The following is a 17,672-nucleotide window of genomic DNA, read 5'->3' as shown; positions in this document are numbered from 1 at the left end:
TTTTTCCTCTTTTCTCGCTGCCGCAGCTCCCGCTCGTGTCCTCGTCATTGGCGTCAAGCAGGAGAAAGCCGGCGGGGATGGGTCGGCGTGGAGGGGCCAGCGACGGATGGGCACACGGGCACCGGAGGAAACGGGCAACAGAGGGAGGCGGCGGTCGCAGGGGAGCTCAGGGCTGGCGACGGAGGGAGCCAGCGACGACAGTGGATGCGTCGTGGGGGGCGGCGTCGTTGTCTCAAGACGGCGGCGGCGATGAATCGTAGCCCTCTTTGTTTCGATTGGATCTAAATGGGGATGGGGATGGGAGGGCATTTAAAGCAAGGGGGTTTTCAGCAAAAAAAAACATGCCACATCAGCACCTGACAGGCGGGCCCCGCCGGTCAGATACACCGTCAATACGCGTTTATACACGATTTAGACCTTTTTGTAATGGTTAGCCCCAGACTTGGTACCGACACGTAAAAATTATCAAACTTGGTACCAATCTGCTTCCAATGCCCCAATTGTGATACTTCTGTACAATTAACTCCAAAATAAGCATATGAGATCCTCTCAAGTCTGAACTTAAGGACAGCCACATGTTCTTTTTCCAAGTAAAGTAGGAGGGCTGGGGATAACTAAAGGCCAGCGATCTGCGCCGGCGCACCGGCCCAACAGTTGGGCCGGTCGAGCCCGAACCGTCCGATACGGTCAGCGCCAACCGTCAGATCTGCGCGCAAAGTGGGTACCTAATGAACCGTTGCAGCAAAAAATGGTATGTTATGTTGCAACCGTGCTAAAGACGCGCCACAACGGGGAAAACGTCTGTTCGTCCCCAACCCGCGGCGGCGGCTCCCCAACCCGCGGCGGCGGTGGCCGGATCCGCCGGTTTTTTGTTCCCCACGACCTAATAACCTCGAGGAGGGGCTCCCTCATCTATCAAGATGCCCTGTGCTTGCTTCAACCATGTCGTACATCCGCAACGACCTCCTTGCCGCCATGGATTTGGGCTCGAGCTCCGCTGCCGTTCATGGCCGAAGCCCACCGAGGAGGGAAGACCCTGGTAGTAGTGGACCGGTGCTGCAACGGTACTACAACCCTGGTGTGGTCTTCCAAGATGCAGCACGGCATGGCCGGGATGAATTTGATCTGGTATGAAATTCAATTGCAAACCCTAGATCATTTTGTTCACAAAAATTTTTTTGCAACCTTTGATGATCATGAGATTGAAAAGAGATGTTGCCAACATGCTTGTGTTTGTTTTTTGTGTAATATTGCTAATATGTTCTCAATTAATGCTAGTAAGATGTTTCTTCCTGCTGGATGTTGATAAAATGTTACAAGCATGTGTTGCATTTGCTTCATGCTACTTGCTGGATGTTGCATGCTGCATCCTAAAATGCTGCATGCAGGAATTGTTTTTCGGTTATGATTGCCATGCTGCGTCCACTTTTTTTGTTCGTGCTTTTTACGTATTTTTTCACGCAGCAAAAAAAATGACTTGGTTGCTGATTTTGTTGCAGAATGTTGCTGTTGAGCCATCAATTTTCCTTGACGATGATATGCAAAATGTTGCACATGAAGAAGAAGAAGAAGAAGAAGGCATTGATCTGAATGAAACTCCGCGAAATGTTAGTGACGATTCGTTTCAGCTGAACACCGATGGTGTAGCTCCAAATCAAGGCAATGCTCGTGTGGCTAGTGACAATGCCAATGGAAATGCTGCAACGCTTGTTGACGAACCGGATGAAGATATATCATCACAGCCAGTTGTCCCTTTTGTTGGAATGGTTTTTGACAATGTTGAAGAAGCTTAGCGTGTTTACAATGAATATGCCTCGAAGATGGGCTTTGGAACTCGCATTGTGACGTCAAAGTATAGTAGGAAAAATAGCTCGGATAAGAAGCGCATTCTAATCTATAGAGTTTTTGAGTGCATACACTCACGGAAAAATCCTTCGAAGAGTGTTGGTGATAGCATTTCTGAAGGGGCTGCAACAAATGAGTGTGATGATGTTGATATGAGCTATGCTAGTAACAAAAAATCTCCAAGCAAACAAGCTGGCATCTATATGGATGTGAGCGACAAGAGGAAAAGAAATCGGTTGGAGCGGTATGATTGCAAGGCTCATATGGGTGTTAACCTCAAAGACGGTAGCTGGGTTGTGACAATTTTTGAGGCCGATCACACACACCAGTTGATGTTGCAAAGGGGGCGTCGGAGATTTTGCCGCTCTCACAGAAAGATCCCGGATGCAGACATGCAGTACATCACTTCACTGCACTATCGCAACATATCTACGGCTAATATGATGGGCTTGCTTGGAGATGCACGGTGTTGCGATCCAAGGAGTTTGCCGTATGTGAAGACTGATGTGACAAATGCAAGAGCAAAGTTGCGAAGGGGCCTATCGGAACGTGATTTGGAGCTGACAATCGAGTACTTTGAGAGAAGACAAGTGGAGAATCCAAACTTCTTTTTCTCGAAGCTAGAAGAAGATGGAGCTGTTAGGGCGCTTTTCTGGGTTGATGGGAGAACAAGGGCCTTGTATCCAAAGTACAAAGATTGTGTGTTTTTCGACACCACATTCTGCACAAATCGCTACAACTTGCCCTTTGCTCCAATTGTTGGCATTAACAACCACACACACACTGTTTGCTTGGGGTGTGCTTTGTTGCCTGATGAGACCATTGAAACTTTCAAGTGGGTCTTCCAGCAATGGATGTTGGCAATGAATAATGAGCATCCGTTGAACATTATGACTGATCAAGACCAGGCAATGGCTACAACCATCTCAATGGTATTCCCACATTCAACACACAGATGTTGCAAGTGGCACGTCTTCCGGGTTGCAAGAACAAAACTAGGGAGGATGCTGGGCAAGGATGAGCCTTTTGCAGAAGCATTCTATGGTTGCATTAATGGTTCAGACACCGTTGAGGAGTTTGAAGAACGGTGGAAGCAGATGGTCGAGGTGTTTGGTGTGGCTGATAAGAAACACCTCAAAAACATGTGGAACAGCAGGGAGACGTGGGCTCCTGTGTACTTTAGGAATAAGTTCTTCCCATTCACAGGAACAACTGGGCGCTCCGAGGGCCTGAATTCCTACTTCAAGACATTAAATCACCATGGAGACTCGGTTTGGACCTTTCTGCAGCAGTTTGAGCTTTGCCAGGAGCTGATGCTTGATCATGAAGACAATGCGGGCTTCATCAATGAAGCGACGAGGCCACCACTCTGGGGCAAGTAAGTCCAAAAAAGTCATGTAGCATTTTTTTTAGTTTCCCAGTACAGTTTGGATGCAGCATTTGAATGAAACATATGTAGCAATTCTTATTGATGTTGGAAGCTTTTTTGTTTGCAGTTACAACATTGAGAAGCAGGCTGCTGATTTCTATACCAGAGAGGTATTTTTCAAGTTTCAGAAACTATTGGCTAAATCAACAGGCTATGGGTTGCAATACCAGCTGCAAGGGAATGTCGGCTGGTTTCGTCTTGTTGCAAATGATGGCATGAACCCTAAAGTGTACACGGTGCGTGTTGCCCCTGATGATCAGACATACATGTGCAGTTGCAACATGTTTGAGATGTGTGGGCTGATCTGCCCACATATCATCCGTGTCATGGTGCACCTGAACGTGCAAGCGATACCTGCGAATTACATGCTTCCAAGATGGTCTAAGAGAGCAACCGACCTTGCACCTGAACCAGGCGATGGGCATAGAGCTATGCATTTCGGCGTCCCCACAACAAACACCCTAAAGTTTAACTCTCTCTGCCGGAAGTTTGGGAAACTCGCTTCTGATGCATGCTTCAATGATGAAGCTTATAGTTTTGTCTCTGGGCTAATTGATCAGGGCAGTGTTGGGGTTGCTGAAATAAAAGCTAGAGCGATCGATGAAGTTGCACGAGGCGAAGAAGCCCAAGGTCATGCAGCAAATGAACAACTCTCAGGGGGTCCCAGTACAGGGCAGCAGGATAAACCCCCCGTAGGACTACGAAACCCACCAAAGTCAGCAAAGAAGGGGAGGCCAAAAGAAAAAGAGAAGCGAAGGAAGCCACTAATTGAGCTTCGAGAAGATGAAATGAAGAAGAAAGCAAAGAAGGACGCAGCGAAAACGAAGAAAGATCCAAAGCCAATGGAAAAGAAGACTCCATGCAAATATTGTGAAGATGAGGATCACAACGTGAAGAACTGCCAACTCCTTGCCGCTTTTCTTGCTGCGAGTGCGAGCGCGAAAGCTCCAGGTGTCGGGCCAATCCTTACACTTTAGGATGTTCCGTGAGGGGAACAATGATGAATTACCTTGTAACACCCCATGTCTTATGATAAAAAGTTGTGTTGACTAGTTGTGAATGTTTGTGTTTTGGGATTGCAACATACTACTACATGTGTGGTTTCAAAATGCAGAATGTTGATTTTTGAATTATGATGGTGCCAACTTATAAGTTTTTTTTTAAAATAGTACTCAATGGTTGAATATCCTTGAAAACATGTTTAGAATCTCTGTGAAAAAGCATGATTGCAACATTTTAAAAACATGGTTGAAGCTTCTGTAAACATGGTTGAAGCTTGTAGGAAACATGGTTCAAGCTTTTGGAAAACATGGTTGAATCTTTTTGAAAAATAATGGTTGAAGCTTTTGGAAAACATGGTTGACGCTTTTTCAAGCAATGGTTGAAGCTTTATTAAACATGGTTGAAGCAAAAAAAATGGTTGAAAGATTTTGGAAAAAATGGTTGAAGCTTTTTCAAGCAATGGTTGAAGCCATTTTTAAACATGGTTGAAGCAAAAAAAATAATGGTTGAAGCTTTTTTAAACAATGGTTGAAGCTTTTGGAAACATGGTTGAAAGCTTTTTCAAACAATGGTTGAAGCTTTTTTAAACATGGTTGAAGCAAAATAACAAGTTTGAAAAAGGAAAAAGCCTTGAATGATTTAAAGTGTTGGTTTTGCTATGCAGCAAGAGTTTGGAAAGGAAGCTTATTTACATTATGCTTCCAGCAAAAAAATCACAGGGGATGTAGCAAAAAAATCACAGGTAAAAATGTAGATTTTTGCCATGCAACAAATCTAACAGAAGGTTGTAGCTATTTTTTGTAAGCTTCCAACAATTTGACTGTGACAATGCAGCATCCACATATTGTTTTCATGAAAAAAGGTTTCGAGGGGAAAAATTGCACAGAGATTCCCTTGAAACTTCTATGGATGAAGCTCATAACCAGCAAAACAATAAACGGGTGTCAATGCATGATCATGTTGGCAAAGCAGAAGATCACATCCATTAAAGAACGGGAGAAGTGCTTCATCCAAAAGAGATCAAGTTATCATCGGTTTACATACCAAAAAAAGAACACATATGTTTACCGAAGGTATCATTAGGGTACATACGAACGCGCACTACTCTAATACTATCAGAACGCTGCCACCTCAGACATGATTCTAGACCTAACGAAAGAAAACGAGCTTGATCGTCTTGAACCCTCCCGCAAATTAAGCCGCCAACTCTTCCTTGAATGCCCGCTCCATTGGGGCATTGTTCATTGGGTGAGTGCAAAGGTTGTGCACCACATCCATGCGGTATCGCGCCACGTCTTCCTGTAAAAATGAATGAAAAAAATTAAGCAAGTATGATACTAATTATTCTTGTGTTGCATGAGTATTGAAAAAAAGGAAAGTAGATTGCAACAAAATACAAAAGAAATTACCTGATTGAACTCTTTCATTGACTTCCCATCAAAGTTCTCCACATATTTGAGCCCGAAAAAGCCACAATCACATCTGTGAGATTAAAAAAAATTCTCCTTCATATTTCCGATGCATAGTTGAAACAAGCAAGAATGTTGAAATGGAACACATGATTGAAGCAAAATTCAAAAAGAAAACTCACAGGTTATCTTGCTTTGGGTAATCCTCTAGGTCAACACGGGCGAAGGATCCAACATCGACATTGAATTGGCTGTACTCTTGTGCGAGGGCTGCAAAGTTTGTGATCTACCACCAAGAAACACGCACAAAAGTTTGAAAATAAAAGGATAAGGTGTGTGAAAGATGACAACATGGCATTTATGTAGATGAAGCAAAATTCAAACAGAAATTTTAAAAATAGAGAGCATGAGCCTACCAGGTTATTTGCTTGCTTCTTCAAAGGAGATTGTTTTCCTTTTGAATGGATTGAGTCAAATACATTCCACTGCTTGTATAGCAAGTTTGCGCAAACAATTATCCAGTGCTTATCATGAACAATTGTGAAAAAAAGCTGGAAAGCACAAAAAGAAAGGCAAAAGGGGGACTCAGACACATGTAACTGATGTGCAAAAAAGCTTCCAACATCAATTAGAGTTGCTACATGTGTTTCAAACAGATGTTGTCAACATCAATAATAATTGCTACATATGTTTCGAAAGAAATGCTACATCATTGGATCATATTTTCAAAGTATTTGTGGTGCGAAACAAAAGTAGGCTCTCTGGAAACTTACGAGGTCATATTTATTCGCCTTGAACTTTGTCACAGCCCTTTCAAGCTCGGGTATGAGTTTTGCTGGTTGGAAGGTTGTTGGGTCTTGTTTTAGTAGCATCTACTTGAAGGATACAACAAAATGGTTAGTGTGTGTTGCAACAAAAAATGTGAAGAAAAAAGGAATGAAGCATTGCTTGTTTCTGCAAAAACTTACCCCCGCGTGGACTGAGAACATGTATTTCTTCCGATTCGTACCACTTGCTGCACGGGATGTCATGTTGTTCATCTCGATACATAGGGACATAACCTCATCATTCATATCCCCACGAGGCTTGAAGCATACCAGGAATTTCTTGTATCCAATGTAAAATCCACCCATCTTGATGAAAGGTGTCCTGTTACCATAGATGCAACCAAATGAATCATTTGTTTCGAGCAGAAAAAAAATAAAAAACAGAAAGCAACAAGAGATAGGGCTTAGGTAGCTCACACTTGTTCATTGGCATGTGATCTCCTCAATGGTTTCCCATGCTTTACATACTTCTCATACATGGCTGCAGCTGCATCAACCTTTTGCTTCTTTGCCTTGGTATTTTTTACCGCTGGAACTTTGGCCATCCTCTTCTTCCTAGTGTTCTTGTCATGTGTGCTAGGGCCACTGCTTGCCTCAACAAAATGCTCTTATGTAGCGACCATATTAGGAGCTGCAGCAAGCAACAAAAAATGGATGAGTTTTGCAAGGGATTGTACAAAAAGAGAATTTGATGCAATCACACATATGTAGCGAAAAAAATGACATGGAGAAAAACAAAAAGAAATGATGCAGGAGGAAGGAAGCATACTTGGGCTGTCATCATCGTCTGAAACAGGGAACACGGGGATGTTTTCAAAAATGGGGCTGACTGTGCTTTTCTTGGTTATAGGCTCATCCGTGCAATGCATCATCTCGTAGTCTTCGGAGCCCTTTGGGAACAACTCACAGGATGGTTCGTCGTCCCAAATGCCAGCTGTCGCACTCCTGGGTGCATCATAGAAGAGTGGGGGGCTGTGAGGTGAGACGTTCCCTTCCATCTCGAAACTCACTCGTTGTTGCTCACGAGTTTCAGCAGCCTCGGTTGCTACTTGTTGCTTCAATCCGGTGACTTCATCCTTGTTAATGCTAGGTGTTGTACCTTCAGCTTGAGCTTGAGCACCAATGCCATCATTTGCAGCTTTAGCATCATTCTCTTTTCCGCGACATTCGTCCATGATAGGTGCTTCGAAGGAGAAGTTGGGCTCACTGGTAGCTGTGACGGCGTCTCCAACATCGCGAAGGAGGGCAGCCATCCGGCTGCACTGCAATCCCTTTAAACACTGTCCAAACTTGCCTACAACATCATCCACCTCCGCTGCAAAAAAACCCTTGTGCTTGTCGTAAAGCATTTGAAACTGAGTTGGTACCTACAACAAGCCAATTATTGTACATTTTAGTCACATGTGTGGATGTAAAAAAACACAAAATGTGGGTGTGGCACATTAGAGGTATGGATGGAGCAAGAAAACAAGTAGGTATGCTACTGTGTTACTATGTATCAGATAAAGAGTGTGATTGTAGCAAATTACTGTCATGTATGTAGGTAGCAGATTTATGATATGGATGTAGCAAAACTATAACATGGATGAAGCAAAAACAGAAGGTAGTTGTAGCACACTAGACACATGGATGTAGCAAAAAAAGCCTAGTAGGTATGAACTTAAACCACATATGAAGCAAAAACAGAACATGGTTGTAGCACATCAAAATGAAGGATGCAGCAAAATAAATATACACTTGCAACTTGATATAACAAAAATAATGTGAAGCCTAAACAGGAAATGAAAATGTACCCTTAGATCTTGCATGCTAGGGAATGATTGCTGCAGCCACTCGTTTAGCGATGATGATAGGTGTGGTTCAGCATCAACATTTTGTTGAGCCTCATTTGATTGAGAGTTCTTTGCTTGATTTTCAGCACCTTGAACTTGGCTTCCTTGGCCACTAATTCCTTGGCCACTAGGTGCTTCAGCACCACCTCCCTGCCCACTAGCTGCTTCAGCACCAACTTCCTGTCCCACAAGTTGTGCTGCATAGGGGGTGTTGCACAAACTCCGGATCTAGGAAAACAAAACATGAGTGGCGGAAATAAGAAGGCTGCCATAAACTAATTGGAAAAGCAAAGATTGCTACATGCAAAATCAGCGAGCAAAAAAACAGGGGGGTGTTAATACTCCATTGACAAAGGAAAATACATAGGCGGGATGTAGCAAAATTACATGGGTGTGTTTCCCGTAGAAAGGTTGGATAAGAGTGAGCTTGTTCTTGTCAACTTTATCCAGCCACTCAAAATCCTTTTGGCAAACAAAACGTATCCTCGGCACGGAATAATCAATAGCATGCTCATTTGGGAGGCCAGCCGGGATATCAACATGATCCATGTATATGATCTGCATGGGATGGAAAAAGGACATTAGCCAACAAAAAACATAAAAGTCATGAAGGTTTCATGCAGCAAAGGAAAAAAGATGGAGGTATTTCATAATGTTGCATTGCATACCGCTAACATGGGGAGGCATGAAGCAATCTGGAACTCTTTTTCTGCGTTTGCTTGCATCCTCTTCTTCTCTTGAAAGACTCCAACCTCCTCCATCGCTCGTGCCAACAAGTGCTCATCCCAAGCGAACTCATGCACCAAAGACATATCTTCCAAGGAAGCAAGATACTCAAGGTTCACCATATTGCCCGTGCCTGGGCACAAAACTGTTGCCAACGCAAGGAGTGCCCAAGTCCTATTTATCATATCCACGTCCTCCTCACTGCAACTAGTGAGCAACTTGACAACATGGGCGATTGGAGCCCTGTTCCCCTCCTTGTAAATGTTGCGAAGATCATGTTCATCACTCTTCTTTAGAATCTTCACGGGTCTATCACCGGATGGCACGTTGAAAATCCTTTTCACCATAAGCTTGCTGAAGATGATAGATTTGTTCTTGTGTTTGAACTCAGAGAGTACGTGATTCGTGTTCATCGCAACAAACTCAATGAGCTCATGGGGCACCTTGAAAGACCGGATGTCCAACAAGTCTCCAAACGGTCCCTCCCTTATGATTCTCTGTTTTTCCGGTGATATTTGCTTCCCAATCTGAGCCAGCCTTTTTGAGTTAAACCTTGACTTAAAGCCACATAGATTGCCTTTCTTCTTCTTCTTAATCTTCTTCTTAGCCTTCTTACTCCCCTCATTCTCACCAGAGTTACCTGCAACATCTACAAAAAAGGAAAAAACACAAAGTCAATAAAACCATAAAACCATACCATCAGAAGCTAGGAAGAAACATACATGAACACCTAAAAAATTCTGACAAACGTATGAATTCAGGAATGTTGGGTTGCGCAGCAGAACGAGTAGTGATTCATTGGCAAAAAATATATATAGTGCATATCAGACCAAAGCACAAAATAAGACCAAAGTTATAGGGAGAACAAAAATAAGACCAGACAAAATAATGTACTTATATTTCTAGTGTTCTACTAGTGCAGTGGCACGGGGATTTTTCTTCTGGCCAACCACTGGGTAGGGCCTAAGCAAAACATCTAAGAACTTTTTGGCCAGGGGTTGGTTCAGATTTTTTATTGTTTCCACAAGTCTGTTTCCAGAGTCATACCCAAATCCACCAATCTAATGAATCTTTTAGTAGTTGCTCGTATGACTGAAACAAGAATTAGCAATACTACACTGTGGACAAGCAAAAGCTACGACAGTTCTACGTCGGCACCAGATCAGATCGGCAACCATGATTCACCGCCGCGCCAACTCCCTCTGCCCGCGGGAACCCCACCCCGGCCCCTGCCTCTGTCCGCGCGAACGCCACCCCGACTCCTCCCTGAAGCCGCGGGAACGCCACCCCGCCGCCTCCCTCGACCGCGGAAACGCCATCCTCGTCCGCGCCGGTGCCGGCGGCGGCCCGCGGCTAGCGACGCCCTAACCCTAAATCCAACGGGGGAGGGGGGAGAAACAACGAAAATGGAAAGGGGAAAGCATTTGGGCTCGAGTTACCATCGGGGGGAGCCATAGATGGCCGGAGAATGGAGATCCGCCCTGGGCCGCCGCCGCCGCCGACGCCGTCGCCCTGCGCGAACAAGCACGTCGCCCGCGCTCGCCCTGCTCGAAACGAAGGATAGATCGGATGCAGCAAAAATGACTTTGGAAGGGATAACTACGAGCGCGTTAAAAAAAAACGATAACACGTGGCGCAACGGTGTCCTTGGATCAAAAAGAGATCGTACGCACGGGGCGCGACCGGCGCAACGGTTCGGCCGGCGCACCGGCCACAAACACTTCCCATAACTAAAGTACAATGCTGGTATTTTTACAAACCACAACAGTGTGGCGAATTCAATAACGCGGTTCTTTTCCAAAAAAAAAAAAAAACAGTGAGCTCATTGGTTTCGGCGGAGCAACCGTGGTAGGCGCCGCTGCAACTTCTGCCTGGCATTTGATCGAACTGTGCTGTGCAGCTTCGTTTAAACAGGACCATGATACACATTAACACAGCGACACAGGTGAAACCAATGCCAGATCTCAAGCAAGACAGATCACCTACTGGTTGAACTGAGGGGGAAAAAAAGAACATAGCAGATTAGGCATACGCTGTTCCTGTGTTTTAGGGCGGTGATTTCCACCAGTATGTACTCCCATCCAATGGAATACAGGTTGCAGTATCGGCTATATCAGATGTGTCATGGACTCGTGCAACAAACACAACAAATAAAAGCACACCATTAGAATATCCAGAAATGAACCAAAGTAAATGCTTGTTCAGTTGTCCTGCCATCAAAGGCTATATATATATATATATATATATATATATATATATATATAAAATTACATTCGCAAATGGCAGAGCGCATGTTACATTTAAGGAGGAACATAAATAATAAGCATTGCAGAAGTGGCTTGTGTTCACTGCTTCAAGCCTTCTTCATCACTCCCTAAGTCTTCTTATTAATCACAATGTTAGTATTCTGTAGGTTCCTCCAAGCGCCAAGCAAAAGGTCAAACAGTTTCTGAACATCGTCGTCATATATGTATTTGATTTCAGTCAACTTCAGGCTTGGGCATTGGAAAGTAAGCGCGTCATCGTATTCTAGAGATGCCCTCTTCAGATTTCCTCCTGTCTTGCTTCCCTTAGAAGCTTCTGGAAGCTTTAGGGAGTAAAATAATTCAGGAAAAGTTTAAGATTGTAAAGCTAGAGCAGAGATCAAGGAACATAGGAAGTACCGTGCAATTTTCAAGTGTAAGCTTCTCTAAACCAGGGGCATTGTTCAGAAAGCATCCCCGCATATCAAACTTGTCACTTAGATCGCATGTGTCAAACAGCAAGGTTCTAATATTATGGAACACAGGGAAAGTATCCGATCCAACATGAAGATTCGCCTGAATTGAGGAATCAAAACATCATCCAGTTCAAATGATGGATACAAGTCTAATGAAATCGTATATAAGTATGGTTTAGTAATCCTAGTATTAATTGCAAAGATAAAAACTCAAATGGCAAGATGCTCAAACACTCTATTTCGTTACAATTGGGGACAGAAGATCCTTTAATAATCAGAAAAAACTAATAAGCAGGAGAGACATACCGGTGCTTGAAAGCCAGTCAGTTTTAAATCTTTCACGTTAATTAGGCTGAAAAGAAGCTCCCATGGCAGTATCTGTATCGAATTGATTATGCAAATGGTGGCTTTGATGAGGAACGGCATCTCGTTTGCTACAACAGCATCCCAATTGTGACTAAAAGAGACCAGCTCCAAGCAAGTAAGAGACGGAACTTTGATAGTCAGCACACTAGGACGGTAAATTGTACAATGCTCAATTGTCAAGCTCTTCAGTGTGCAAGATGCGATTTCTGCATCTTCAAGGACACACCAGTTGAGCTCCAAATCTTCCAAGACCGGGCAGCCAGAACGTAGCTGTTGGGTGAAGGTTTTGTCCAAAGTAATGCCAGAAAGATGCAGCCTGTTGAGGCGTGAAGAACTGGAACCGAAACGTGGTAATTTATAAGAGCAATTCGAATCAATATCCGCCACTTTGGGGAAGCGCTTGATGCCACGGCGTAGCCATTGGTCGGCAAATTTAATCTTTCGTCGAGAAACAGTATGAAACCTGAACATATCCAATGTTGCCGCACTGTGAAACATCAGCAGATTGATGACGAAATCCTCAAACCTAGCACAGTCAGGGCCAGCCTCATCCTCATCCTCGGAATCGGACGCTGAGGTGCGAAACTCCCGCTCGTCTATGTTGAGGCAGGGCATGGAGCACCAGAGGTCCTCCCACCTCCGCGACAGCACGCACGTCTGCACGGCCTGCCGGGCCGTGAGGAACGACATGACAGTGTGGAGGAGGCCATCAGGGAGGTCACTTAGCCTGTCAGCGCTGCCGGCGAGGCGTTTGCCGGAGGCCGCCGTCGTCCGTGCTAGACCAATCGGCTCTGCATCAATGCATCACAGTTCACAAAGTATAGTTTATTCCTTAAAATCGCACTGATCTGAGTGCGCAATGGGGTTAAAAATGGGGGAGACCGTCGAACCTCACCTGGGGCACCTCCTGGCCAGCGCCGGAGAAGGGGGCGGAAATCCCTGGATGCGTGCGCCGAGCTGCCGTCGACGGGGGGAAGACGCCTGAGGAATCCCAAGGGCGGCCCACGCAAGACAAACCCTAGATTTTTTTTTTTTTTTTGCATTCCAATTAGAGAGCTTTATTCAACGAACGAACTCCTGGCATCATCAGCTAATAAGCTGGTGAGCAGGAAAGAGGGTTTGGAGCCAGTCCAACTTTCGGTAACCATGAGAGTGCATGCATGTTTTGCATAAAGATGGGCCGGTACATTGGCTGCTCTTTTTACATGCTGAATATCAAAGAAATTAAAAACTGAAGCTAACTCTCTAATCTCTCCTAGTACTGGTGCCACTACAGAAAGACCATAGTGACTAGTTTTCCAGAGATTGACAATCTCCAGGCAATCTGTTTCCATGATCACATGTGAGAAGCCGCATAAGTTTGCAAAGATAACTCCATCCCGCAGCGCCAAAGTCTCACCAATGAACGGATCGGAAACCCCGTGATGGGGCTTACTCCACGCCCCAAGTAATGCAGTACTTGAGCGCGCCACACCTCCTGCACCCACAATGTCTTTGTCCATTCCCACTGCTGCGTCAGTATTGATCTTCACCACTCCATCATCTGGCGGTACCCAGCCATGACCAGGCAGAATGGACGCATGAGCCTCGGTATATCAAGGAGAGCAAGATCCTCCCTGATGCGTTTGACAGTAGAAACCTGGTCGAGCTGTTCGTCATCATGTGTAACCCTGTTTCTTGAATGCCAAATAGACCACGTAACCGTGATCATAATAGCCCTCTCGCTATTAGAAAAAAGCCCATCACAAAGGATATCACGTGACCATGTATTTGGGTGCAGCCGAGGTCTTCGGATGCCAAACATCGAATGAGCTTGATCCCAAAACATCTTGGCATGAGAGCAGTACACTAGAGCGTGCATCAAATCCTCATCCATCGCAAGACAAATATTGCATCTACTGATGACTTTGATATGTCGATGCCGGAGAGTGCATTCATCGGGTAGGATACCTCGGATAACCCTCCACCAGAATACACGTACCTTAGGCAAGACCTTGAGCTTCCATAGTAGTTTCCACATCTGTTCATCGGTCTGTGAGGTATTGGTCACCGTCCCTTCCTCTAGAGCAACACGCTCTTTCCGAGTCACGAGAGCACGGTACGCGGATTTCACAGAGTAGATACCACTTCTTTCATGGGCCCAAGCCAGGAAATCATCACCACCACCATGGCGCAAAGGTATGTTCAGTATAGCTTCGGCTTGTGGTGGAGTAAAAAACTGTCGAACCAACTCTTGCCTCCATGTCCAGTTTCCAGAATCAATAAGTTGATCAACCGTGGCAAGAGTAGTATCACCAGGTATGACCGACGGAGATAAAGTGAAAAGACCCGGGATCCATCGATCCTCCCAAATAGAAATAGAGGCTCCATCGCCCACTCTTTTGATCAAACTAGTTGTAAGTGCTTCCCTTCATGACACAATAGCTCGCCAAATCGCGGAAGCACCCTGTGGAACCGTGGCTTCCATGAACTCACAATCGGGAAAATAGCGTCCTTTCATGACCCTAGCACATAGAGAGTTAGGGTTTGCAATAAATCTCCATCCATGTTTGCCCAAAAGCGCCAGATTGAACAATTCCAAATCACGGAAACCCATGCCACCTCGGGCTTTTGGAGATGCGAGTTTGTCCCATGCCACCCAGTGCAAAGAACTGCGATCAAGAGACCCACTCCACCAGAACTTAGCCATGCTAGAAGAGAGGCTTTTGCAAACCTTTTTTGTTAGTCTGAAACAACTCATACTGAACGTCGGAATGGCTTGGATGACCGATTTTATAAGCGCTTCTCTTCCCGCACAAGTCAGGAGTTTTTCTGCCCATCCGTTCATAAAACTCCGTGATCTTTCACCTATGTGATCAAACGTCTCACTTGTAATACGTCCAACCGCAGTAGGTAATCCCAAGTATTTGCCATTGAACGCCTCCACCATAATTCCCAGTACTAGCTTTAGAGCTTGCCGTCTATCAGTGTGGGTATTAGGCGAGAAGAAAATAGCACTCTTTTCTCTATTCACTGACTGGCCCGAACACAAGGCATATATATGTAAAATCTCGTTCAGTCTGTGAGCACTTTCTTCCGTTGCACTAATGAAAATAAGACAATCATCGGCAAAAAGCAAATGACTCACCCACGGAGATCGAAAGGACACTCTTATACCTCTGTCCACATTAGGACCACCATGGAAATTGAGCAGCGAGGTAAGGCCTTCCGCACATAAGAGAAAGAGGAAAGGCGAAACAGGGTCCCCTTGTCGTAAACCGCATGACGGAGTAAATCATGGTTGTAGTTCACCATTCACTCTCACCGAGAATCTGACCGAAGTTACACACCGCATGATCAAGTTCACAAAATATCTGCTAAAACCAAGCTTGAGCATGATTGCCTCCAAGTAATGCCACTCGACGCGGTCATAGGCCTTCATCATATCCAGCTTGATAGCACAAGTATAATTCTTCCCCTTCTTCCGCCTCCTCATAGTATTGACGCTTTCAAAGGCTACAACCACATTATCAGTAATCAAGCGCCCGGGGACGAAAGCACTTTGTTCCTCTCCCACCACTGCATCCATAATCTCTTTCATTCGGTTAGTAATCATCTTAGCCCCAATCTTATAGGGCACTGGACACAAAGAGATGGGTCGGTATTGAGTAATATTTTGTGGGTTTTTTACCTTGGGGATAAGAGTAATCGAGGTGTCATTGAAGCCCACCGGTAAATCACCACCATTCAAAAAACCAAGGATAGCCGGCACCAGGGCACCTTGAACAAGGTTCCAGTGCCTTTGAAAGAAACCTGCAGTAAACCCATCGATTCCAGGAGCTTTTGAGGGTGACATCTGAAAAAGTGCAGTCCGGACCTCCTCTGGCTCGAATGGTTTACTCAGGAAAGCGTTCATGTTCTCGTTCACGCGCTCCGGAACATACTGCAACAGCTCGCTCATATCATTAATTCCTTGGGACGTATATAAGTTTTGATAGAACGCCTGCACCTCCGCCTTATCTTCAGCTTCAGACTGACAAAAGGACCCATCTGAATGTTGAAGATTGGCGATCCGATTCAGCCGCTTCCGCTGCGCTGCTTCAGCATGGTAATAAGTAGTGTTTCGGTCTCCTTTGCGCAACCAAGGCACACGAGAACATTGCTTGAACCATATCTCCTCTTGCCGCAGTGCTTCTCGAAGTTTCAGCACCGTGGCCTTCTCCTCCTCGGTTGGTCCTCTGCCTATAGACTGCTGTCGCAAGAGCTCCAGCTTCTTCTGTAATTTCTTAACTTTCGTGGCTAGGCAGCCGAACTCACGAGCGCCCCAAGTTCCCAGGTCACTCTGAAGCTGAGTTAAAGTGGCCTGAATACCTGCAAGTCCCTGTCCCTGACAGTGTTTGTTCCACACCTCCGCTACAAAAGCATCATAATCCACATGGGACTGCCAAACGTTCTCATACCGAAAGGGTTTCGCCCCTCTTCTCCGCTGCTTCTCTTCGGTATGAACCGCGATCAAACAATGGTCTGATTCGACCATGCTAATGTGACGAACTCGCACATGTTCAAACATTTGTAAGAACCCTTCATTTGCCAAAACTCTGTCAAGACGGGCTTTAACATTCATATTGCCCGCCTGCCTGTTATCCCAAGTATAGGGTAAGCCCGTGTAACCAAGATCTTGCAAAGAGCAATCTTCCATGGTTTCCCGAAACGCACGCATCTGCCATTCCGGTCTTGCGGCCCTACTAAAGTGCTCTGAACTATACAAGGTCTCATTAAAATCACCTAGGCACAACCAAGCTTGATGTGGAATCGCATGCAAAGCCCTCAAACATCTCCAGGTGTGGTGCCTATCCTCACTTCTCGGTTCACCATAGAACCCTGTTAATCTCCACACCCGAGCAAGCGAGTCAGCTTCCCTGACCATTACATCAATATGGCTGGGACTGAAATTTTTCAGCTCAACATTAACCTCTTGTGACCAAAACAGGCCTATACCACCACTCAGACCTGAACTGTCCACCGCAAAACACCCCGCAAACCCCAGATTAGACTGCAGACTTTCCACCCTCTTTGCCCTGATCTTTGTTTCCATAACAAAGAGCAGCGCGGGCCCTTCTTGCTTCACAAAATTGCGAAGCTCTCGAACTGCCTCGGGGTTCCCAAGCCCCCGGCAGTTCCAACTTAGGCATCTCATTGACCTAGGCAGGGCTGCCCCGCAGCCGCTGCCAAATTTTCAGAAGATGGGGGTGTAGGCTTCTTCTTTTTGGGATCAGGTTCTGTGCCAGTAGCATCACCATATGCATCTCCTTCCAGGTCAACCGATCCATCTCTTTTCTGCATAGCAAATACCACCATAGTCGTAGGGGCGCCACCGGTTACCAGATTGCTAACATTACTTGGCAAGGCCAGTGGACCAACCCTCCGATAAACTTTCTCTTGCTGAGGTCCACCCTTTCTCTTCGGATTGTCTCTCTTCTTAACTGGGGAGGTGACTTCAGCATAAGTAGCCTCTTTATGACTTGACGAGGAGGCATC

At 45.3% G+C, this 17,672-nt stretch overlaps 3 protein-coding genes across 3 annotated transcripts; all 3 read right to left on the bottom strand.

The window, feature by feature from the left end:
• Window positions 1–5,470: 5,470 nt before the first annotated feature.
• On the bottom strand, window positions 5,471–7,074 carry LOC119321248 (putative ubiquitin-like-specific protease 1B). Its single transcript, XM_037595019.1, has 7 exons — window positions 6,930–7,074; window positions 6,654–6,834; window positions 6,459–6,557; window positions 6,102–6,236; window positions 5,868–5,971; window positions 5,686–5,758; window positions 5,471–5,575 (listed from the first exon to the last, which is right to left on the bottom strand). Exons 1-7 carry the CDS (start codon window positions 7,055–7,057, stop codon window positions 5,471–5,473), a joined length of 825 nt encoding a protein of 274 aa, XP_037450916.1. The 5' UTR covers window positions 7,058–7,074.
• A 46-nt stretch (window positions 7,075–7,120) lies between these two features.
• On the bottom strand, window positions 7,121–10,389 carry LOC119321247. The gene is made up of 6 exons (XM_037595018.1): window positions 10,320–10,389; window positions 9,013–9,719; window positions 8,732–8,902; window positions 8,306–8,572; window positions 7,282–7,879; window positions 7,121–7,143 (listed from the first exon to the last, which is right to left on the bottom strand). The coding sequence occupies exons 1-6, from the start codon at window positions 10,387–10,389 to the stop codon at window positions 7,121–7,123; spliced, it is 1,836 nt and encodes a 611-aa protein (XP_037450915.1).
• A 959-nt stretch (window positions 10,390–11,348) lies between these two features.
• LOC119321246 lies at window positions 11,349–17,331 on the bottom strand. Its single transcript, XM_037595017.1, has 6 exons — window positions 16,995–17,331; window positions 15,519–16,547; window positions 13,051–13,173; window positions 12,096–12,946; window positions 11,734–11,889; window positions 11,349–11,657 (listed from the first exon to the last, which is right to left on the bottom strand). Exons 1-6 carry the CDS (start codon window positions 17,329–17,331, stop codon window positions 11,445–11,447), a joined length of 2,709 nt encoding a protein of 902 aa, XP_037450914.1. The 3' UTR covers window positions 11,349–11,444.
• Between the last annotated feature and the right edge of the window lie 341 nt (window positions 17,332–17,672).

The sequence above is a fragment of the Triticum dicoccoides genome, chromosome 6B (genome assembly GCF_002162155.2).
Source record: "Triticum dicoccoides isolate Atlit2015 ecotype Zavitan chromosome 6B, WEW_v2.0, whole genome shotgun sequence".
Classification (NCBI taxonomy): Eukaryota; Viridiplantae; Streptophyta; class Magnoliopsida; order Poales; family Poaceae; genus Triticum; species Triticum dicoccoides.
The sequence above is the reverse complement of the archived record's forward strand: the minus strand, read 5'-3'. Positions and strand labels throughout refer to the sequence as shown.